Here is an 18846-nt window from a genome sequence, read left to right on the forward strand (position 1 = left end):
GCCTCAATCCCCTGCAACCGGGGGTCCGAGTTCTCTAGGTCCAGACCACTGTCTGCGACCTAGTCTGCTTCGCTCCTGGGAGCTACAACTCCCAGCTCCCTCAGAGCTCCTCTCAGCTCGAGGATCCCTGCCTGACCCCTAGGTGGGCGGCCCTATTCCTGCTTAAGAAGCCCACTGATGTGCCTGACAGGTGTGGTGCAAGATGTATCTAGGATTTGGCAATGCTGGTGGAGGCAGTACTGCAGGTTAGATTCCCAGAACCATGGGGATTCGAGCCCTGCACTCGGAGGGCAGATTGTGCAGGACCCTGTGACGACCCAAATAGTCCAGGGCATCACACATACATAAAGCACCTGAATGCTGAACTCAAACACTGATTTTTTTTTTTGTGAAGTCTGTGTTCGATTTGAACACTAAACTTTAAAGTTCAGATTATCCCATCTCTAATCATTACATCTCACACACTGAAAACTTAAATTACAGGGGATGTGTGGTTTTTCTGCTGTATTGCTAACTGGTTATAACTAGACAACTTATAAAGGAGGAAGAAGTACACATCCACATTGACGTGTATGACTCATGCAGGAATGGCGACCGCCCCAAGTACGTTTTGAAGGCTGAATGCCTTCATCAGCTGAAACGTACTTTGGGATGGTCGCAATTCCTGCACGAGCCATCCACCTCCTGGACGTCACATAGATGAGCCTATGGTTCATTCTTGTTGGTACCTGTCTTTATTCCACAGAGAGCTTTGTTCACCATCTTCTAACTCCTCCAATGTGGGTTCACCTTATGTGGTTTTTGTACTTTGGTCAGTTGTTGCTCATTGGCATAAATATAATGTATAACTTTTTACTGTAAACTAGCAGCCATTTAAATCTTCTTATGCTGGAATGTGTGCCCCATTAATGTTTGTCTGTATAAAATACCTTTACCTGCACCATTATTAGTAAAGAACTTTACTGCTTGGTTAATTTGGAGTCTGATTGCCATTTTTACTTTTCTTTTCTCTTATGTTACAACGATTGTCCCTACAGTAGTCCCAGTTGGTTGCATGTTGATTTCCTTTGATATTATGCATGATTATACCATTATCCACCAATAACCATGCAATGAGCTTTTTTGTTGATTTTTATTTATCATTTATCTGTGCTGGGTATCACAATATGGGGGAACCCTACCCCAATTGTTTTATTTACTTTTATACCAATATAAACACGCACAGAGCACCTGTGATGGCAAGCAGTCAGACACGCTGTCACACAGGGTGAGGGCGCAGTCTGGCTGCAACCAAATCAGAGATGCCAGGACTGTCTGTGGGCGTGGGAAGCAGTGCATATGTATGAGGATAATAAGCGACCCCAGAAATAGTAAGAGCGGACCTGGAAATAGTGTTACAGCCATGCGGCACATTGGTAAGTGTAAGATGCCTGCTTTGCCCTTATTTTCTTTTTTTTTCTGCTTTATTTTTTTAATTACCCGAGTTGCCAGATCCTGATTGATACCTGGAGTTCCCTAACAATGGGTAACTTTGAAACCGTGCAGATTGGAAAATGTACAGTTCAGTCTGGGTCCGCCCATCACTAATCGGGACCTAAATATGGCATCTTTTTGTTTTTCTTCTGAGACACATACGTTTGTGTAAAAATATATAGGCTTAGTTTTCTGTATAAGAAAGTCTATAAAAAAGCTAAGTTTTTGAAATGTGTACTTTAAACCACTAACAATTCCTGTTTATTTCTTTATTTAGTTATCAGAGGTAACGAGCATGAGATTATGCCTACCGATACTTAACTTCCTGGGAAAACTTGTAGATGCAATGCCAAATGTTGCTGAAATTATAGCTACCGACCATTGTAAGAAACTTTTAAGCTTCCAAGTAGCAGATTTTGTATACCTCAATAATATGATTTTCTAAGACTTTGATTAGCATATTTATTAATTCATAGACAATATAAACTTGAGCAGCATCAGTTTATCATATTTGTGTATGTTGTTTGATAATGCTAATGCATCTTTAAACTGTCTAGTCAAAATGTATGCCTCCTATGTAGTGGTGGGCGGACTCACAGATAACCAGGACCAATGGGTTCAACCGGGTTAAAAAAAAACAACCCAATTCCGGCCCAGTATTAGTCCCAGTTATCTGGCCGGACGCCAGTCACCATATAAGTCGATGGGGACCAGAATCCAGCAATTAAAAATGGTGGTAGGAGACTACCATATAGCAAAAGGCTAAGATTTAACTTTTAATATATTAATCTCTTAGCCGTCAACAGACATGACATAAAGTGCAGTGCTCCAAAAAACAAAGTGCAAAAAGTACAATCCAGATTGTCATAGATCTCACCCAGTCTTTCTCCACGAGTGGAAAAGTCACAAATTATCCATAGAAATAAAGGGCCGGAAGATAGATGATAACAGGAGGGAAGATCTAATAACTAACCCTTGTCATGCCCCTTGTAATACTAATATGTTCCCTAACATGGTCAACACCAAAATGTACTGGCTATCCCCCAGCTAGACATGAGCCCTCCCATATCTAGGGCTCATATCTAGCCTACAACCTGCAGTAACCCTCAGTCTAATATAGCGCCGCATGACCATCTCCACCCTCACCTACTGTATCCTCACCCATCCCTTGTAGACTGTGAGCCCTCTTGAGCAGGGTCCTCTCTCCTATACCAGTCTGTGCCTTGTATTGTTTATGATAATTGTACTTGTCCCTATTATGTGTACCCCCTTCCACATGTAAAGCATCATGGAATAATAATAAATAATAATATTATTAATAAAATAATAATAATAATAATATTATTATTAATAATATCTAGCTGGGGGACAGCCTCTACACTTGGGTGCTGCCCTTGTTAGGGCAGAAGTATTACATGGAGCACGACAAGGCTTAATTATTAGACCTTCCCCCCTGTTGCCATCTATCTTCCAGCTGTGGCGCCCCTGACCTGGTCAGGCACCACTGAGTACTGCACCCATGCTGGGGGCAGTACAATACAGGTAATCCAGAAGGCTGACCGAGGTGTGACTACTAGAGATGAGCGAACCAGCCGTGGTTCGGCTCGAGTTCGGTTCGTCGAACGGAGGTCTCGTACGAGTTCAGTTCGGCGAACGTTCGACGAACCGAACTCGAACCAATAGGATATAATGGGAGGCAATCACAAGCACATAAAAACGCATTATAAATGTACACATACAGTTAATAAACATTGCCATAACACTTACCGGTCCCCGAGATCCCTCCTGCACTCTGTTTCCTGCCGCTATTCCATCCGATGATCGCTGAATCCTCCCGGTGACCAGCACTGCCAGCAGTGATGAAGGACCTATTGTGACGTCAAAATAGCCATGTGACCAGTCACGTGGCTATTATCTCATTGGCTACAGACTGGTCACATGACTATGACGCGTCATGTAGGACCTGTCATTGCACTCTCCGGTACACGGTGCACATTTGTGTATCGTCGTGTACCGGCGACATGCTCTAGCACACGGTCGACTCCCCGTTCCGTTAGGGACCGGCTGACACAGCCGGTCATTAACGGAGATCACCGTTGCCATAGCAACGCAGTTAGCGGTGACGTCACCGCTAACCGAGGCTCCGGGAGCACCGTTGCTATGATAACGCGTCTGTCAGCGTTACCGCTGTTACCGCTGACAGCCAGCAGCACTGATCACTCACAGAGTGAAGACTGCACGCTGCTTCCCGTGCAGCAGCGTCTTCCCCCATGCAGCAGTGATGGAGCAGAGCTGCATTTGTTGAATGAGAAAGACAGAAGACCATGGATCGTGGAGGGCTGACAGGGGGTAATAAAGATGGAGTCTCTAATGTGTCTGTGTATTTATTTCTATTAAAGTATTTTTTCTCTGTGTGGTGTCTTTCTTTTAACCCTTTATTGGAGATTCTTAATGGCCGGGTCAAACGAGCCTGACATTAAGAATCTCTGGCTTAATACTAGCTAGTAAAACAAAGCTAGTATTAACTCATTATTACCCAACAAGCCACCCGGCTTCAGGGCTGTTGGAAGAGTTGGATACAGCGCCAGATGATGGCGCTTCTATGAAAGCGCCATTTTCTGGGGCGGCTGCGGACTGCAATTCGCAGCAGAGGCGCCCAGAAACCTCGGGCTAACCTGTGCTGCGGATTACAATCCGCAGCACAGGTTGCTATGGGTTGCCACCCCCATCTGCCTGCCGTTACCTTAGTTGGCAATCAAAATACAGGGAAGCCCATTAATTTTTTCTATTTAAAAAATAGTTAAAAAAAATGACGTTGCGTCCCCCCATTTTTGATAGCCAGCTAGGGGAAAGCAGACGGCTGTAGCCTGAAAACCACAGCTGGCAGCTTTACCGTGGTTGGGGATCCAATGTGGAGGTCCCCCCAGGCTCTTTTTTTATAATTATTTTATAAATATTAATAATTACACAAAAAAAGTAGGGTCCCCCCCAAATTGGATCACCAGCCAAGGTAAAGCGGACAACTGTGGTCTGGTATTCTCAGGGTGGGAAGGTCCATAGTTATTGGGCCTTCACAGCCTAAAAATAGCAGGCCGCAGGCACCCCAGACGTGGCGCATCCACTAGCTTCACCCCAGCTCATCCCGTGCCCTGGTGCAGTGGCAAACGGGGTAATAAATCGGGTTGATACTAGCTGTAAGGTCACCTGACATCAAGCCCAGCAGTTTGTGATGTCATGGCGTCTATTAGATACCCAACATCATAAACTGTCAGTACTAACAAAAAAAAAATCGACAAAAGAAATTTATTTGAAAATACAGTCCCCAAAACATTTCCTCTTTCACCAATTTATTGTAAGAAAAAAAATAAAGGGGTCCCGCGACGACTCTGGACCGTCTAGAATATGGGGGGGGGGGACACTCAGGGGACATATCCCCCATTTTCTAGGAGTGCAGACCCTTCATGTGAGGAGTGTGGGTGCAATGAATCTGCACTCACTCTCCCCGGGTCCACAGCAGCAGAGTCCATGTCGTAATGGTTGCTACCAAAGCTGCAATGCCCTGCTCATGAGGTAAGGGCATGCCTAATCAGGAGAACTATTCTACATTTCCAAATATTGGTATTTGCTTATATTATTGCTATTCCACCTACTATATATTGGGGATAGGATCTTGGAGATGGAATACCCCTTTAAGTCCAGTTATCCAGCTGAATGAATACTTAACAACAGAGCTCGCTATTTAGATGTGTTTTCTTGTGGCGTATAACGGACTCTCATTTTGGTAGTCATTCAGCAGGGAAACTATAAAAGGAAATCCCTCCATTTGGAAATGTAGTATATAGCTCTCCTGATCAATTATGTTCCTTACCTCATGAGCAGGGCATTGCAGTAATAATAATAATTTATTCATTTATATAGCGTTATTAATTCCATAGCGCTGTATGTCTTTGGAGTGTGGGAGGAAACCAGAGTATCCGGAGGAAACCCACGCAAACACGGGGAGAACACACATACTCCTTGCAGATGGTGTCCTTGGTGAGAATTGAACCCAGGACCTCAGCGCTGCAAGACTGCAGTGCTAACCACTGAGCCACCGTGCTGCCCATTTAGCTTACAGATGCATAACCACCACTCACTGTGTCTGAACACAGGAAGCTGAGCTGACAGCCGCTCTGTGCATGCGGCAGCGTCTATTGTGAAGGAGAGGGCCGTGGGGGGATCAACGCTGCCCAGGTACCGTGGGACACCGGGAAACACCGGTGGGGTTATAGGGGGTGACCTGGCAGGGCCTGGGGAGGAGTTTTCTGTCGCATGTGTCATGGCACATGCGACAGAAATCAGAGGAGTAGGGTGAATGCGGCCGGCGCGCTGCTGTGCGCGCGGCCATCTTGGATTTCTGGGAGGGCATCAGGGGGGGCACTTTGGCGACACCGGGGGACCAGAGGGGACCGGGGAGGAGATTTATCATGTTTGTTCATGCCAGATGGGAGATAAATAATTTTTTACCGGCGCTGTCATTTACTGTAACGTGATCATCGGTGTACGGTGTATACCTGTGATCACGTGAGCGGGGACCGGAAAAACCGTCCTGAATCATGATCTCCAGGGTCTCAGCTAGCCCTGAAACCCCAGAGATTTTCTGACGCTGGGGGGCGTTATTCACTTATTTCTGCTTGCTGTTTATAAACGGCAGATCAGAATAAGGCTACATTAACACGACCGATCCATTTTTGCAGTCTGCAAAAAACAGTCAGTTTTTTTTCACGGGTGCATCCGTGTGGCATACGGTCCGTATGTCATCTGTTTGTCATCCGTGTGCCTTCCGTTTTTTTTGTGTACTGCAAAAAAACTGAAGGAGGGTAAATACATAAATTTACCCAGGATCCATAGCTTCATCCTACATGAGGCGGTCACATGTTCACTCCAGTGCCATTTTCTACTGCTTTTCACAGCGTAGAGCGCTCTGGTGATTTTCTTGTGCTTGTGCACTTCATATCAGTCTTTTCTGTCATTATAATGACAGAAAGACACATAATGTCCCACTCTCCTGCATTTTGTAATTTTGCACCCTTTGGTGCCTTTCATGTGGCACTAAGGGGTGCTTAGCTTTGTATTTAGCCAAAAAAAATGGAAAAAAAAAATGACGTAGGGTTCCCCCTATTTTTGTAGCCAGCTAGGGTAAAGCAGACGGCTGCAGCCTGCAGACCACAGCTGGCAACCTCACCTTGGCTGGTAATCCCAAAACTGAGGGCACCCCACGCTGTTATTTTAAATTAAAAAAATAATTAAAAAAAAAAAACACGTAGGGGTCCCCCCAAAATTGGATCACCAGCCAAGGTAAAGCAGACAGCTGGGGTCTGATATTCTCAGACTAGGGAGGTCCATGGTTATTGGACTCTCCCCAGCCTAAAAATAGCAGGCCGCAGCCGCCCCAAAAGTGGCGCATCCATTAGATGTGCCAATCCTGGTGCTTCGCCCCAGCTCATCCCGCGCCCTGGTGCGGTGGCAAACGGGGTAATATATGGGGTTAATACCAGATGTGTAATGTCACCTGGCATCAAGCCCTGGGGTTGGTGAGGTCAGGCGTCTATCAGATACCCGACATCACCAACCCAGTCAGTAATAAAAAAAAATAGACGACAAACACATTTTTATTTGAAAAAACACTCCCCAATACATTCCCTCTTCAACCAATTTATTAGAAAGAAAAACAAATCCAGGTCTGGTGTAATCCAAGGGGTTGCCATGACGATCCACACTGTCCCAGTCAATGAAGAGCAGGATGTTCCCCATTGGCTGGGAGAGCAGTGCAGTGACCTGAGCTAACATCAATGGGTCAGCCCAGGTCACTGCAGGGGATGACAAGTGCTGCTGTCAGCGAGGTACATTACCTGCGCTGATCTACTGCACTGCTGACAGCACCTGTCACTGAGTTCAATGGCCGCCGCCTTCACAGCCAAGTATCGCGAGCGGCCCGTGACGTCACCGCTAGTCAGTCTCCGGTCGGAAGCGAGAGAAGGTGATGTGACAAGCGGCGGCCATGGAGGACAGTGACAGCGCTGAGGTCGGGACTTCATCACCGCAGGTAAGCCGAGCGGGACCATGTGTGCAGAGTGCAGGTGGGCGGAGCCATGTGTGCTGGCGGCGGAGTGCGAAGTGGGTGGCGCTGAGGACGTCAGTGTCGTGGACTGCTTGGCTGTGGACAGGTGAGTGTGAGTGTGAGTGTGTGTGTGTGTGTGTGTGTGTGTACATGCCGCGTGCAGGAGGGGGCGGAGTGAGCTGAGCGGGGGAAGTGTGGGCTTCCTGCACTAACTAGGATAAACATCGGGTTACTAACCAAAGCGCTTTGCTTGGATACCCGATGTTTATCTTGGTTACCAGCTTCTGGCAGGCTGCCAGCGATGGCTCCTGCACACTGTAGCTGTAAAAAGCCCTGCTTTTTGCTGCTAGAACCATTCTCAAACGTATCTAGAACTATCGAGCTTTAGCAAAAAGCTCGAGTTCTAGTTCAATCTAGAACAGCCCTAAAATCACTCGAGCCGCGAACTGGAGAACCTCGAACCGCGAACCGCGCTCAACTCTAGTGACTACACAGGCTAATAGTAATCAGGTCTCACACATTGACCTTTGAAGGGGACTCCTGAGAGTTTCCAGGAGGGGGCGAAGCCTCCATGTCCACTCAGGGGGTGTGGTAGAGAGCCTGATTGCTAGGTGGCGTAGGCAAGAACAGGAGAGGAGGAGCAGTGAGCCAGTTTAGTGTGCAGCTCAGGGAGAGCAGACATGAGGAGCAGACCCTGGAGCTGTTGCAGTCTACCAGTGTCCGCGTAGTGGACTACCGACGGGGGAGATCGGTCACCTGGTAGTGCCGCCCGAAATCCACCTAAGGCTAGAGAGAGCAAAGAGGTGGCAGAGTAAGGGAACTGCCAGGGAAGGTACCAGGCCCGCAAGGGTAACAGGTCCCAGTGCAGAGATAGATTCACCTTTCTTCTGCCAAACCTGCCTGAGGGGGCACTTCAGACCCTCAAGACAACACCACAGAGTCCGCAGCCATGTAGCAAAGAGAGGGCCATAGTTCACAGGAGGCAAGCAGCCGGAGTGACCTGGTCCAGGCTACAAGCAAACGGGCCGAAACGAGGGGGAGAACAGGCAGCAACAACTTCCCTGGGTGACCCCCGTAGGGACTTCATGTCGGGGTCATCACAAAAACATAAAAGGGCTAAGGAAGGCGAGTTGGTAGTTACCCTCAGCCAACCAGAAGGATTCCTGGTTCCAGCCTGGTTCATCCCAGCTACGCCCGGGTTACTCACCCTGCCACCTAATGTGAGTAAAAACCCCTGAAAGACATTCTACTTGTGCGTGTGAGTCATTCTGCGACTTGTGGTGCCACACACTTACACAGGGCCCTGGGGCTTGCCTCACTCTCGGGAGGCCACTACAACTGACTGCACCCCCCAGCAGCCCCCAGGCACCCCTTAATCTGCAGCGGTGGTCACCCTGACCGCAATACCGAGAGTGGCATCACAAAAATCCTAAAAGAAGGTTCCCTACCTGTGACCAGACTGTTCCTCCATGTGGAGTCTCTGAAGGTAATGCACCGACACAACACCTGTGGGGCTTCACATCTGGCGTCACGATCAGGATAAGAACTAGACCTGTTAAGACAGGTGACCATGTGCCTGGGCGGTCCGCTTAGAAAGTTTGAAGCGCCGCTATATTGCCACCATGAAAAGCGCGCTGAAAAACAACAGGAGCCCGCGCTAGAAGAAGTTACCGCCCACGAAGAGGTGTGGCTAGTGACAGAGGGAGATCCCCTGCAGCGTCCTGACCTTGTGAGAGGGAAGGAGGAAGGTTCTGACCCTGAACGCTGGGAATGCTCTGGAGAAGTGAAGAGACTGACACTTAAGCCTGCTGCTGAAAGCAGATCATGCAGAGAGGATGGCGTTCACATGCAGCGATCTAGAGCTGGGCTCCGCTGCCTGGTGGAACTGGGAGCTGGACCAGTGGTGTGAAAGGCTGGAGGCGAAGATGATGCAGCAGATCCGGGAAGCACGCGCAGAGCTCAGCAAGATGGCTGGAGTTGCCTAGGCCATGAGAAATGGACGGCGAGGCAAGCGACATGCGGAGCTGCGACTGCCCGGACACAGGAGATGCCACCGAGGGGTGAGTCAGCTGATGCCCCTGCCTGCGTGAGTGCCCCCGATCGCCGCTGCTATGCCCGTGGTCCCTGGAGAGACGCCCGGTGCGGCGACGCGGAACCAGGCTGCAGCCCCGCCAGGCTCGGCCCGCACAGATCAGGCCGCCGTAGCGATGCCCTGCTCAGCCCGCCAAAATCCCGCCGCAGCAGCGACGCCCAGCCCGTCAAGCTCAGGCCGCCGCAGCGATGCCCTGCACGGCCAGACAAGATCCCGCCGCAGCAGCGACGCTAATCCACGCCGCAGGAGGGACGCTGACCAAGGCCGCCGCCATGCTAGGCCTGGCCCGCCAAGAACCGATCGCAGCAGCGACTCCAATCCAGGCCGCCGCCATGCTAGGCCCGGCTTGCCAAGACAAGACCGTACAGTTATCTACCCCGGCCTGTAAGGCCAGAGCAGACACCGCTCCCCAGCCCAAGGAATTGGACCTTCCGTCCCCACTGGGAGAGGACCCCGAATACTGGAGGCTTAAGGCTGATCTGGAGGCTCATTTCCCAAAGGAGATGGTGGACCAGTATCTGCTCCCTCCGCATTCCCACAAGAAGACTCCAGTAACATCCACGATAAAAAGCCTACCGCCCTGGCCTGCTGATGAGGACCTATCCCCAGCGCTACAATGAGGGGAGTGCTCAAGAGCACTAAGGGGGAGGAGAGGCCCAGAGCCAGAGATGCTGCCGTACTCCCGCTGGGATGAAGAGAGCCCAACACCCTCTGCTGATGAAGAGCTGACAGTACTGGCCCCAAGCATGTATGTAACCTGGGAGCCTGCAGTACAGAAGAGCCCCACAACCAGAGCTCAGCGCCACGCTCGCGCAAGATCAGCCGCCCCACAGCAGTCTCCAGACCGGTATGAAGTAACAGCCAGAGACTTGGAGGAGAAGCAGTTATTGAGGAGAGCTAAATCTCAAGTCAGAGGCCCTCTTTGCCGTGTAGTTGTAGAGGAGTTCAGCTTGAAGAGTGGATATGGCTTCATAGTCGCACCTGGTGTCAGAGAAGGAATTTTTGTCTGCCGCAGAGATGTGAGAGCCTACTTGCCAAGAGGACATCCAGGAAGAAACTTGCAGATGGGAGATCTAGTGGAATTCACTAAGCATCAAGGAGAACGTGGATGGTATGCATTAGATGTAACGCCATGCCCCAAAAATCCATATTGTAGCCCAGCAGTTTCCACTCAACCAACCCTAAAGTCAAAAGAAACAACAACAACTAAAGCAATAGAACAAGACCGAGAAAAGGAAACAGAAACAGAAGAAGAAGATAAAGAACTAGAAATAGACACCAACAAAGACAAAGAACCAACAGAAGATACCACAGATGATGACGACAGAAATGTAGAAAATGACAGGTGCTGCAGCCTTACAGGCCAAAGCCCTGGTGCAGAAGAGTAAAGAAATAAAGCAAGTACAGTCAAGTGAAGAGAGTTACAGTTTACAGTTTTGCAACGTTCACAAGTTTAAGCATGCGCCCACATGAACGAATGGGAGAAATTGCCACTTTGCACCAGGTTTTGTGCACTTTATCTATGGAGCATAGGCTATGAACTGGCTATAGCCACAAACTCTTGCAGTGTGAATAGTTACCCCAGAGGTACCACCACCAGAGCCAGCCTGTTTAGGGACCTGGCTCGCCTGTGACCAGGGAGCACGCCTGTTTATGGGGCCTGGCTCTCCACCACAAAGAGGGTACCTGGTCAGCACCAACTGTGGAGGCCGCCTCTACATCCTGCCAGAAGATGCTGAAAGCGCGGCTCCACCAGGCCAGGTATACCCTGAAACCACCAAGAACAAGAAAGCCGCCTCTACATCCTGCCAGAAGTGGCTGAAGGCGCGGCTCAACGGGAGAGGAAGATTGGAGGAAAGGTCTGGGGAAGCGGATGGCCCAGACCTGGTTGCTAAAAAGGACCGGTGACCTACCTCCTGAGAGGGTTTTGGGTGGGTTAATGGACTTGTGGGTGGAGGGTGGTGATGTATGGTACCTGGTGGTTTTAAAATTTTTACTGTTTTATGCATTTTAAAATGTTGTCTTGCAGCCCGAGGACATGCTGGTGATAACTAAGGGGGAATGTGGCGCCCCTGACCTGGTCAGGCACCACTGAGTACTCCACCCATGCTGGGAGCAGTACAATACAGGTAATCCAGAAGGCTGACCGAGGTGTGACTACACAGGCGCATAGTAATCAGGTCTCACACATTGACCTTTGAAGGGACTACTGAGAGATTCCAGGAGGGGGCGAAGCCTCCATGTCCACTCAGGGGGTGTGGTAGAGAGACTGGTTGCTAGGTGGCATAGGCAAGAACAGGAAAGGAGGAGCAGTGAGCCAGTTTAGTGTGCAGCTCAGGGAGAGCAGACGTGAGGAGCAGACCCTGGAGCTGTTGCAGTCTAACAGCGTCCGCGCAGTGACTACCGAGGGGGGAGATTGGTCACCTGGTAGTGCCGCCTGAAATCCACCTAAGGCTAGAGAGAGCAAAGAGGTGGCAGAGTAAGGGAACTGCCAGGGAGGTACCAGGCCCGCAAGGGTAACAGGCCCCAGTGCAGAGATAGATTCACCTTTCTTCTGCCAAACCTGCCTGAGGGGGCACTTCAGACCCTCAAGACAACACCACAGAGTCCGGAGCCATGTAGCAAAGAGAGGGTTCATAGTTCACAGGAGGCAAGCAGCCGGAGTGACCTGGTCCAGGCTACAAGCAAACGGCCGAAACGAGGGGAGAACAGGCAGCAGCAACTTCCCTGGGTGACCCCCGTAGGGACTTCAAGTCGGGGTCACCACAAAAACATAAAAGGGCTAAGGAAGGCGAGTTGATAGTCACCCTCATCAGCCAGCCAGAAGGATTCCTGGTTCCAGCCTGGTTCATCCCAGCTACGCCCGGGTTACTCACCCTGCCACCTAATGTGAGTAAAACCCCTGAAAGACATTCTACTTGTGCGTGTGAGTCATCCTGCGACTTGTGGTGCCACACACTTACACAGGGCCCTGGGGCTTGCCTCACTCTCGGGAGGCCACTACAACTGACTGCACCCACCAGCAACCCCAGGCACCCCTTAGTCTGCAGTGGCGGTCACCCCGACCGCAATACAGAGAGTGGCGTCACGAAAATCCTAAAAGAATGTTCTCTACCTTTGACCAGACTGTTCCTCAATGTGGAGTCCCTGAAGGTAAAGAACCAACACAACACTTGTGGGGCTTCACACAGCCCTTCATTTCTACGGATAATTTGTGACTGGTCCACTCGTGGCGAAAGACTGGGTGAAATCTATGACAATCTGTATTTTACTTTTTGCACTTTGTTTTTTGGAGCACTGCATTTTGTCATGTCTGTTGACGGATTTTAGATTGATATGTTAAGAGTTAAATTTTAGTCTTTTGTGATATGGTACATACTTGATAAGACTTTTTTGGCATATTCCCTGTTCCTGCTAATTTGTAAGGTGTTTTGCTGTTAGCTAGAAAGGATAGGAGCATGTGGACTATACTTACCGACTCTTTGGTGCAGCTGTACACTGCTTCCAGGCCACTCATTCACTTCCGGGGTCGCTTCACTGCAAATGCACTGAGGGGACATCTGACTGCAACCAATCACAGATACTGGTAGGAGGTGAAAGTAGTGTATATGCAATAAAGGTAATGAGCGGCCCTGGAAGTGAATGAATTGCCACAGAAGCAATTACAGCTGTGCCGATGAATCAGTAAGTTTAGCCCGCTTCCTTTATTATTTTTTTCTTTATTTTTCCTTTATTTCATATTACCCAAGTGCCGGATTCAGATCAATATTTGGAATTCACTGAGAATTCAGGGCCTGGCACTCAGCGAACTTTGACTCTGCGAGGGTCCAGACTTTTACAGTCCGGGTCTGCCCATCACTACTCCTATGCTTTTTTTGGACCAGAATTTTTCAGAAAAAAATTGTTGAATATTTGGCAAACAGTATCACATGTTGAGACCCACCACATTCAGCTAAATGACCATCCTTTTCAACAAAGCAACACTGATTGACAATGCACTGAAAGTGTCAAAAGCACAAAGTCAGGAAGAACAAGTGTTAGGGACTCATTTGCAGCAGAATTCTGCCTCATTTAGTTTGATAAATCTCCCAATTTTCAAATATCCCAATGTCCAAGTGCCTCATTTATAATGTGTTTTACACACATTTTCAACATGTTTGACGATAGATCTCACCTATCAAAAGTAGGTAGAGAAAAGGAGTGGCCTAAATTGTGATCCTGTGTGAATATTGTCAACTTTGTCAACTATCCCCCATTTCCTTAGATGGCTGGATTGTCATTGTAAATAAGCACTTGCACCTTGTCCCCCCCCCCCCAATCTCATTGTAGATTGTAAGCTCTCACAAGCAGGGTTGTTTTTTTTTCCCTCTAATTATTGTATTTTCTATAACTGTTACTTGTTTGTATATGATCCTCCTGAATTGTAAAGCGCTGCGGAATATTTTGGCGCTATAGAAATAAAGTTTTTTATTATTATTATTATTAACTTTGTTCAGTTAATAATAATAATAATAATAATAATAATAATAAAAAACTTTATTTCTTTATTTTATTTAATTGTAAGTCAGTTAACAATTAGTAAAGTCTAAAGAAGTGTCAGATTTATCAACCAGCATGAGACACTTTGATAAATTGGGTGCATTTTAAGACTGTTTGGTCTAAAGGTATTATTAGAGAGTATGATTTTTTTAACAATAGAGATTGATGAACGAATAGTTATCTCATCGCTATTGTGCACACAATCTCATTATTACAAAAGCAAATGTTCGCTCGAAAGATCGCTATTGTGATCTATGGAAAGTCGTAATTGCCGCGGGCGGAGGAGGGGACGCTGCGCTCACCCACTGCTCGGGTCCGGCTGCTGCTCGGTGGTGGCTCGAGGGTTTAGGGATATTTTCCGTGACGCCACCCACGGTTGTGGTGAGATTGGTGACACCACTGCTGCTCTGGACGGGGATCCCGGGAGCGATGACGAGGAGCAGCTTGGATGTTGGTTCTCCCCTCCGTGGGCAGGGGGTTGGTTGTCCCGGGGCCCGGTGAGGGAGGTAGGGATGTATGGCAGGCGGGTTACGGGGCCTGGTGAGGTGCAGGGTCGCGGGGGGCAGCGCTGTGCCGCACGGCACGGTGGTACTCACTCAGCCAATGATCAATGCAAAGTCTCCGGTAAAACAAACGGCTGGATGGACAGGTCCCACAGACAGCTGCGGTGTTTCTCCTCCCGGCAGGTTGATGGTGACTGCATTTTCCTGCACCTGTGTTGTGTTACGGTTCCAATGGCTTCCCACCGGTAACCCGCTCCCCAGCTTGGATGGAGGCTGAGGGAGCCCCTTTTGCCCGCAGGCTCTGGCCCTGGGAACTGTAGCCTTGGCGGTGACTGTGTTTCCCTCTACGGTTTGAGCGGTTGCCTTCAATCGGGTCTTTATGGGGAGATAAGGTATGCACACCAGTGACTATGCAAGGGGAATACATGTAATAGCAGAAACTGCTGTGTGAACACTGACATGAAAAATTCAATAGCTACATGTAAGAATGAAATGTGAAAAATGGAACCTGCATTACTTCCATGAATATATGAATAAAGAGAAATTTAGCTACTGAATTGATCAATGCAATAGAGCCCCAACACTACGCCAAAGCATTTCTCTACGTTGGGGTCCCCAGCTTGTGTGCGTCCTCCCATGCAGTTAAAAAACTTACCGTGCATGGGAAGCTGAGACCCAGGCTATATATACGATGTGGATTGGCAATAGGTGTGTATGGGAAGGGTTCACAAACGAAAAACTACTAACAATAAGGAATAACGTTTGGAACTCCATTCTATGTCCGAACTGGGTGCAAAAACCCAAAAAACATCACTATGGGGAGATAAGGTATGCACACCAGTGACTATGCAAGGGGAATACATGTAATAGCAGAAACTGCTGTGTGAACACTGACATGAAAAATTCAATAGCTACATGTAAGAATGAAATGTGAAAAATGGAACCTGCATTACTGCCATGAATATATGAATAAAGAGAAATTTAGCTACTGAATTGATCAATGCAATAGAGCCCCAACACTACGCCAAAGCATTTCTCTACGTTGGGGTCCCCAGCACGCACACAAGCTGGGGACCCCAACGTAGAGAAATGCTTTGGCGTAGTGTTGGGGCTCTATTGCATTGATCAATTCAGTAGCTAAATTTCTCTTTATTCATATATTCATGGCAGTAATGCAGGTTCCATTTTTCACATTTCATTCTTACATGTAGCTATTGAATTTTTCATGTCAGTGTTCACACAGCAGTTTCTGCTATTACATGTATTCCCCTTGCATAGTCACTGGTGTGCATACCTTATCTCCCCATAGTGATGTTTTTTGGGTTTTTGCACCCAGTTCGGACATAGAATGGAGTTCCAAACGTTATTCCTTATTTTCAATCGGGTCTTGACTGCTGGGAAACCCCGGAGGTTCCCTTCGCTAACGGATTTGACAAATTTAACGGCGACTCCTTGCCTTGTCGGGGTCCGTAAGCCCTGCCGGATGGTGCTGGCTTCTCTTTACTCTCCGATCCGGTACCGCCGGGCCACCGCCCGTCCACGGTCCATACGGTTTGCTCCAATTAGCCTCTCCTGCAGACGGTCACCACCGTCTGCCAACCTTGCTGTTCCGTCCGGGCCACACACCCGGACCGCCTTCAGACTGCTCCTCTACCACTTTACTTCCTCCCTTCCACTTCAAACTCTATCTCTCAACTCCCTCCTTTTCCCGCCTCCAGGACTGTGTACTCCTCGGTGGGCGGGACCAACCGCCTGGCCCACCCCCTGGTGTGGACCTCAGCCCCTGGAGGAAGGCAACAAGAATTTTGTGTTTGGCTTCGGTGTGCCTAGCCGGGGTGTGGGGTGTGTTGGTGTAGTTCTGTGACGACCTGGCTTGTCCAGGGCGCCACATAATTGTTCACGTAAAGAAAAAAAAGCTTTGAATACACTCAAAAACAATGATACACAGGGGCGTGATACCATGGAAATCATGCATATGCCCACGGGGCGATGCGACACCTATGGGGCTAGAGCCCCTGTTCATTTACATAGGGAATATATAAGTAATAAAACATAATTTATTACTTTCATATTACACATTATTACAACACAGTGATGGGTAGGAAGGGGTTACTAGCTCACACATGCTCCTGCTTGTAGGTTATAACATTTTTTTGACCTGACAGATTCCCTTTAAGCAAGTTGAAAGATCTGCTTTCGCAACAATCAAACAGTATTACGATTGCTATAGGAGCTATTACACATTGCGCATATCTGTTTTTAAAATGATATTGAGATTTTACGTACGCTATTTGCCCCGTCTAATAAGGGCTTAAGTGTGCACTGTCTAGATGGTTACACAGCACTAGTAAGGGCTCATGCGCACGTAACTGCTGAATATTCTACAGCGATTTGACAGCACATGTGTGCTTCAAATCGCTGCAGAAACACATAATGGATGCAGTGTTTCAGCAGAATAAATGCCGATTTCATGCGCTCTGGATGCTGTCCCCACTGTAGACAGAGTGGGAGCTGCATCCAGAACGCACAAAAGAATTAACATGCTGCTTGTTAGAACGCATGGATTTGGGTCAGAATTTTAGCACCCAAATCGCTGCATTCATAAAAGCAACGTGCGCACGTATCATGCATAATCTTCATAGATTGTGCAGGGGATGTAGGATGCATGCATTTACACTGCAGTGCTATACGCAGCGTAAATGCATGCAATTACGCAACATGCACACAAGCCCTAAAGAAGGTCTAGTTTTTAACACGTTTTTTACAATACATACCAAAAAAGGTCAAACCAATAGTGAGTTATACAGCACTTCAAAGCAATACAGAAACCCGACATTCAATCAAAATACTGATTGACACTTAGAAATTACAAAGACATACCGTAATTAAAAAAACAAATTTTATTTACAAACACCATTTAAAAAAATTTACTGTACATATAATAAAAAAGCAGACAGTGCTTCAACTGATTGAAAATATCTCAAAAGGGGCAGAAACCAAAAAACACAAGAGCAGATCATAAAGTTATTACAACCGTAATTAATATTGTTGGAACAAGGTAGAGAGTAAATAAATGTATATAAAGAGCATATCGGGGGCGAGGCGATGTAGCCGACCAGAGAGGACGCATGGGAAGAGAGCTCCTATAATCCTGATCTTATCCTGGCCATTTACACCCAGTTACCTGACCTATTTACTCACTGACCTGCTGCTGTGACAGGAGACACCATCTGGAGGCTGGCAATTCCCACTGGAGCTATTCCCTGACTCTTGCACGGTGTTGCTGGATCTCCGGAGGCTGGAGAGTGTGGAGCAGCAGCCATCTTCCCTACAGCATGCATTTCCACAGTGAGCAGCAGAGCATGACTCCGGAGAGCAGTGAAGAGTGACAGATTTGTGGCCAGAGGTGAAGACCAGGAGTGGTGAGCACAGGGAAGTTAATTCTCCCTTAACTGTGCAACTGGCAGTCAGTGTACAGCACATTAAGGGGCCGGCTGCAGTGTGGGAGACTTTAACCCATAGAGTGCTGGAGGGTCTGGAGTGTGTGCCTTGAAAAACAGGCCCTGCAGATTTTTCCTGACACATAAAAACAAATAAGTGACACATATTGAAGTCCCCACGCTGCGCAGGCCTGCATCATCCTGATAAATACTCCCTGAGTGCTGTGCTGCCCTGGGACTCCCTTCATTCTTATTATCCACCATATAAGTGGCTGTTTTCTGGCTCTCTGGACATGGTGAGGAAGTGGAGACAGACATATTACTAAATATACATTATAAAGGCACAGATTCAGACGCACGGGGGCACGATAAGAGAGGGGTGCAGAATCAGCAAATCCCCAGTGTATCAATATGAGTCCACCTAAACAAAGTGGAGCTATTGACAAACTTAATGAGTTCGCAAGGGGTGGTCAGGCAGATGACCCTAAAGCCAAGAGAAATGCCACCCCAAAAGGTCAGGCACTATTGGATGACGGGTCAGAGGATTAAGATGATTTAACCCTGAGGCAGGTGTGTGAACAGGTTCTACAAGCAATTTCTACAAGCAACAGCTCCCTCACAGGGAAGATTGAGCAGGTACATTCAGAGGTGGGCCTCCTGCGTCAGGACATGCAATCCCTGAGGGCCCGAACAGCGGAA

General features: G+C 48.1%; 1 protein-coding gene across 1 annotated transcript in view; it reads left to right on the forward strand.

The window, feature by feature from the left end:
* MEI1 (meiotic double-stranded break formation protein 1) overlaps nucleotides 1-18846 on the forward strand; it is a 902984-nt gene that overhangs the window by 264714 nt on the left and 619424 nt on the right. The window contains exon 5 of the mRNA XM_075321882.1: nucleotides 1751-1856. Coding sequence (XP_075177997.1) covers nucleotides 1751-1856 — 106 coding nt within the window. The remainder of the gene's footprint in view (nucleotides 1-1750; nucleotides 1857-18846) is intronic.

This window comes from Anomaloglossus baeobatrachus, chromosome 8 (genome assembly GCF_048569485.1).
Source record: "Anomaloglossus baeobatrachus isolate aAnoBae1 chromosome 8, aAnoBae1.hap1, whole genome shotgun sequence".
In the NCBI taxonomy this organism is placed as follows: domain Eukaryota; kingdom Metazoa; phylum Chordata; class Amphibia; order Anura; family Aromobatidae; genus Anomaloglossus; species Anomaloglossus baeobatrachus.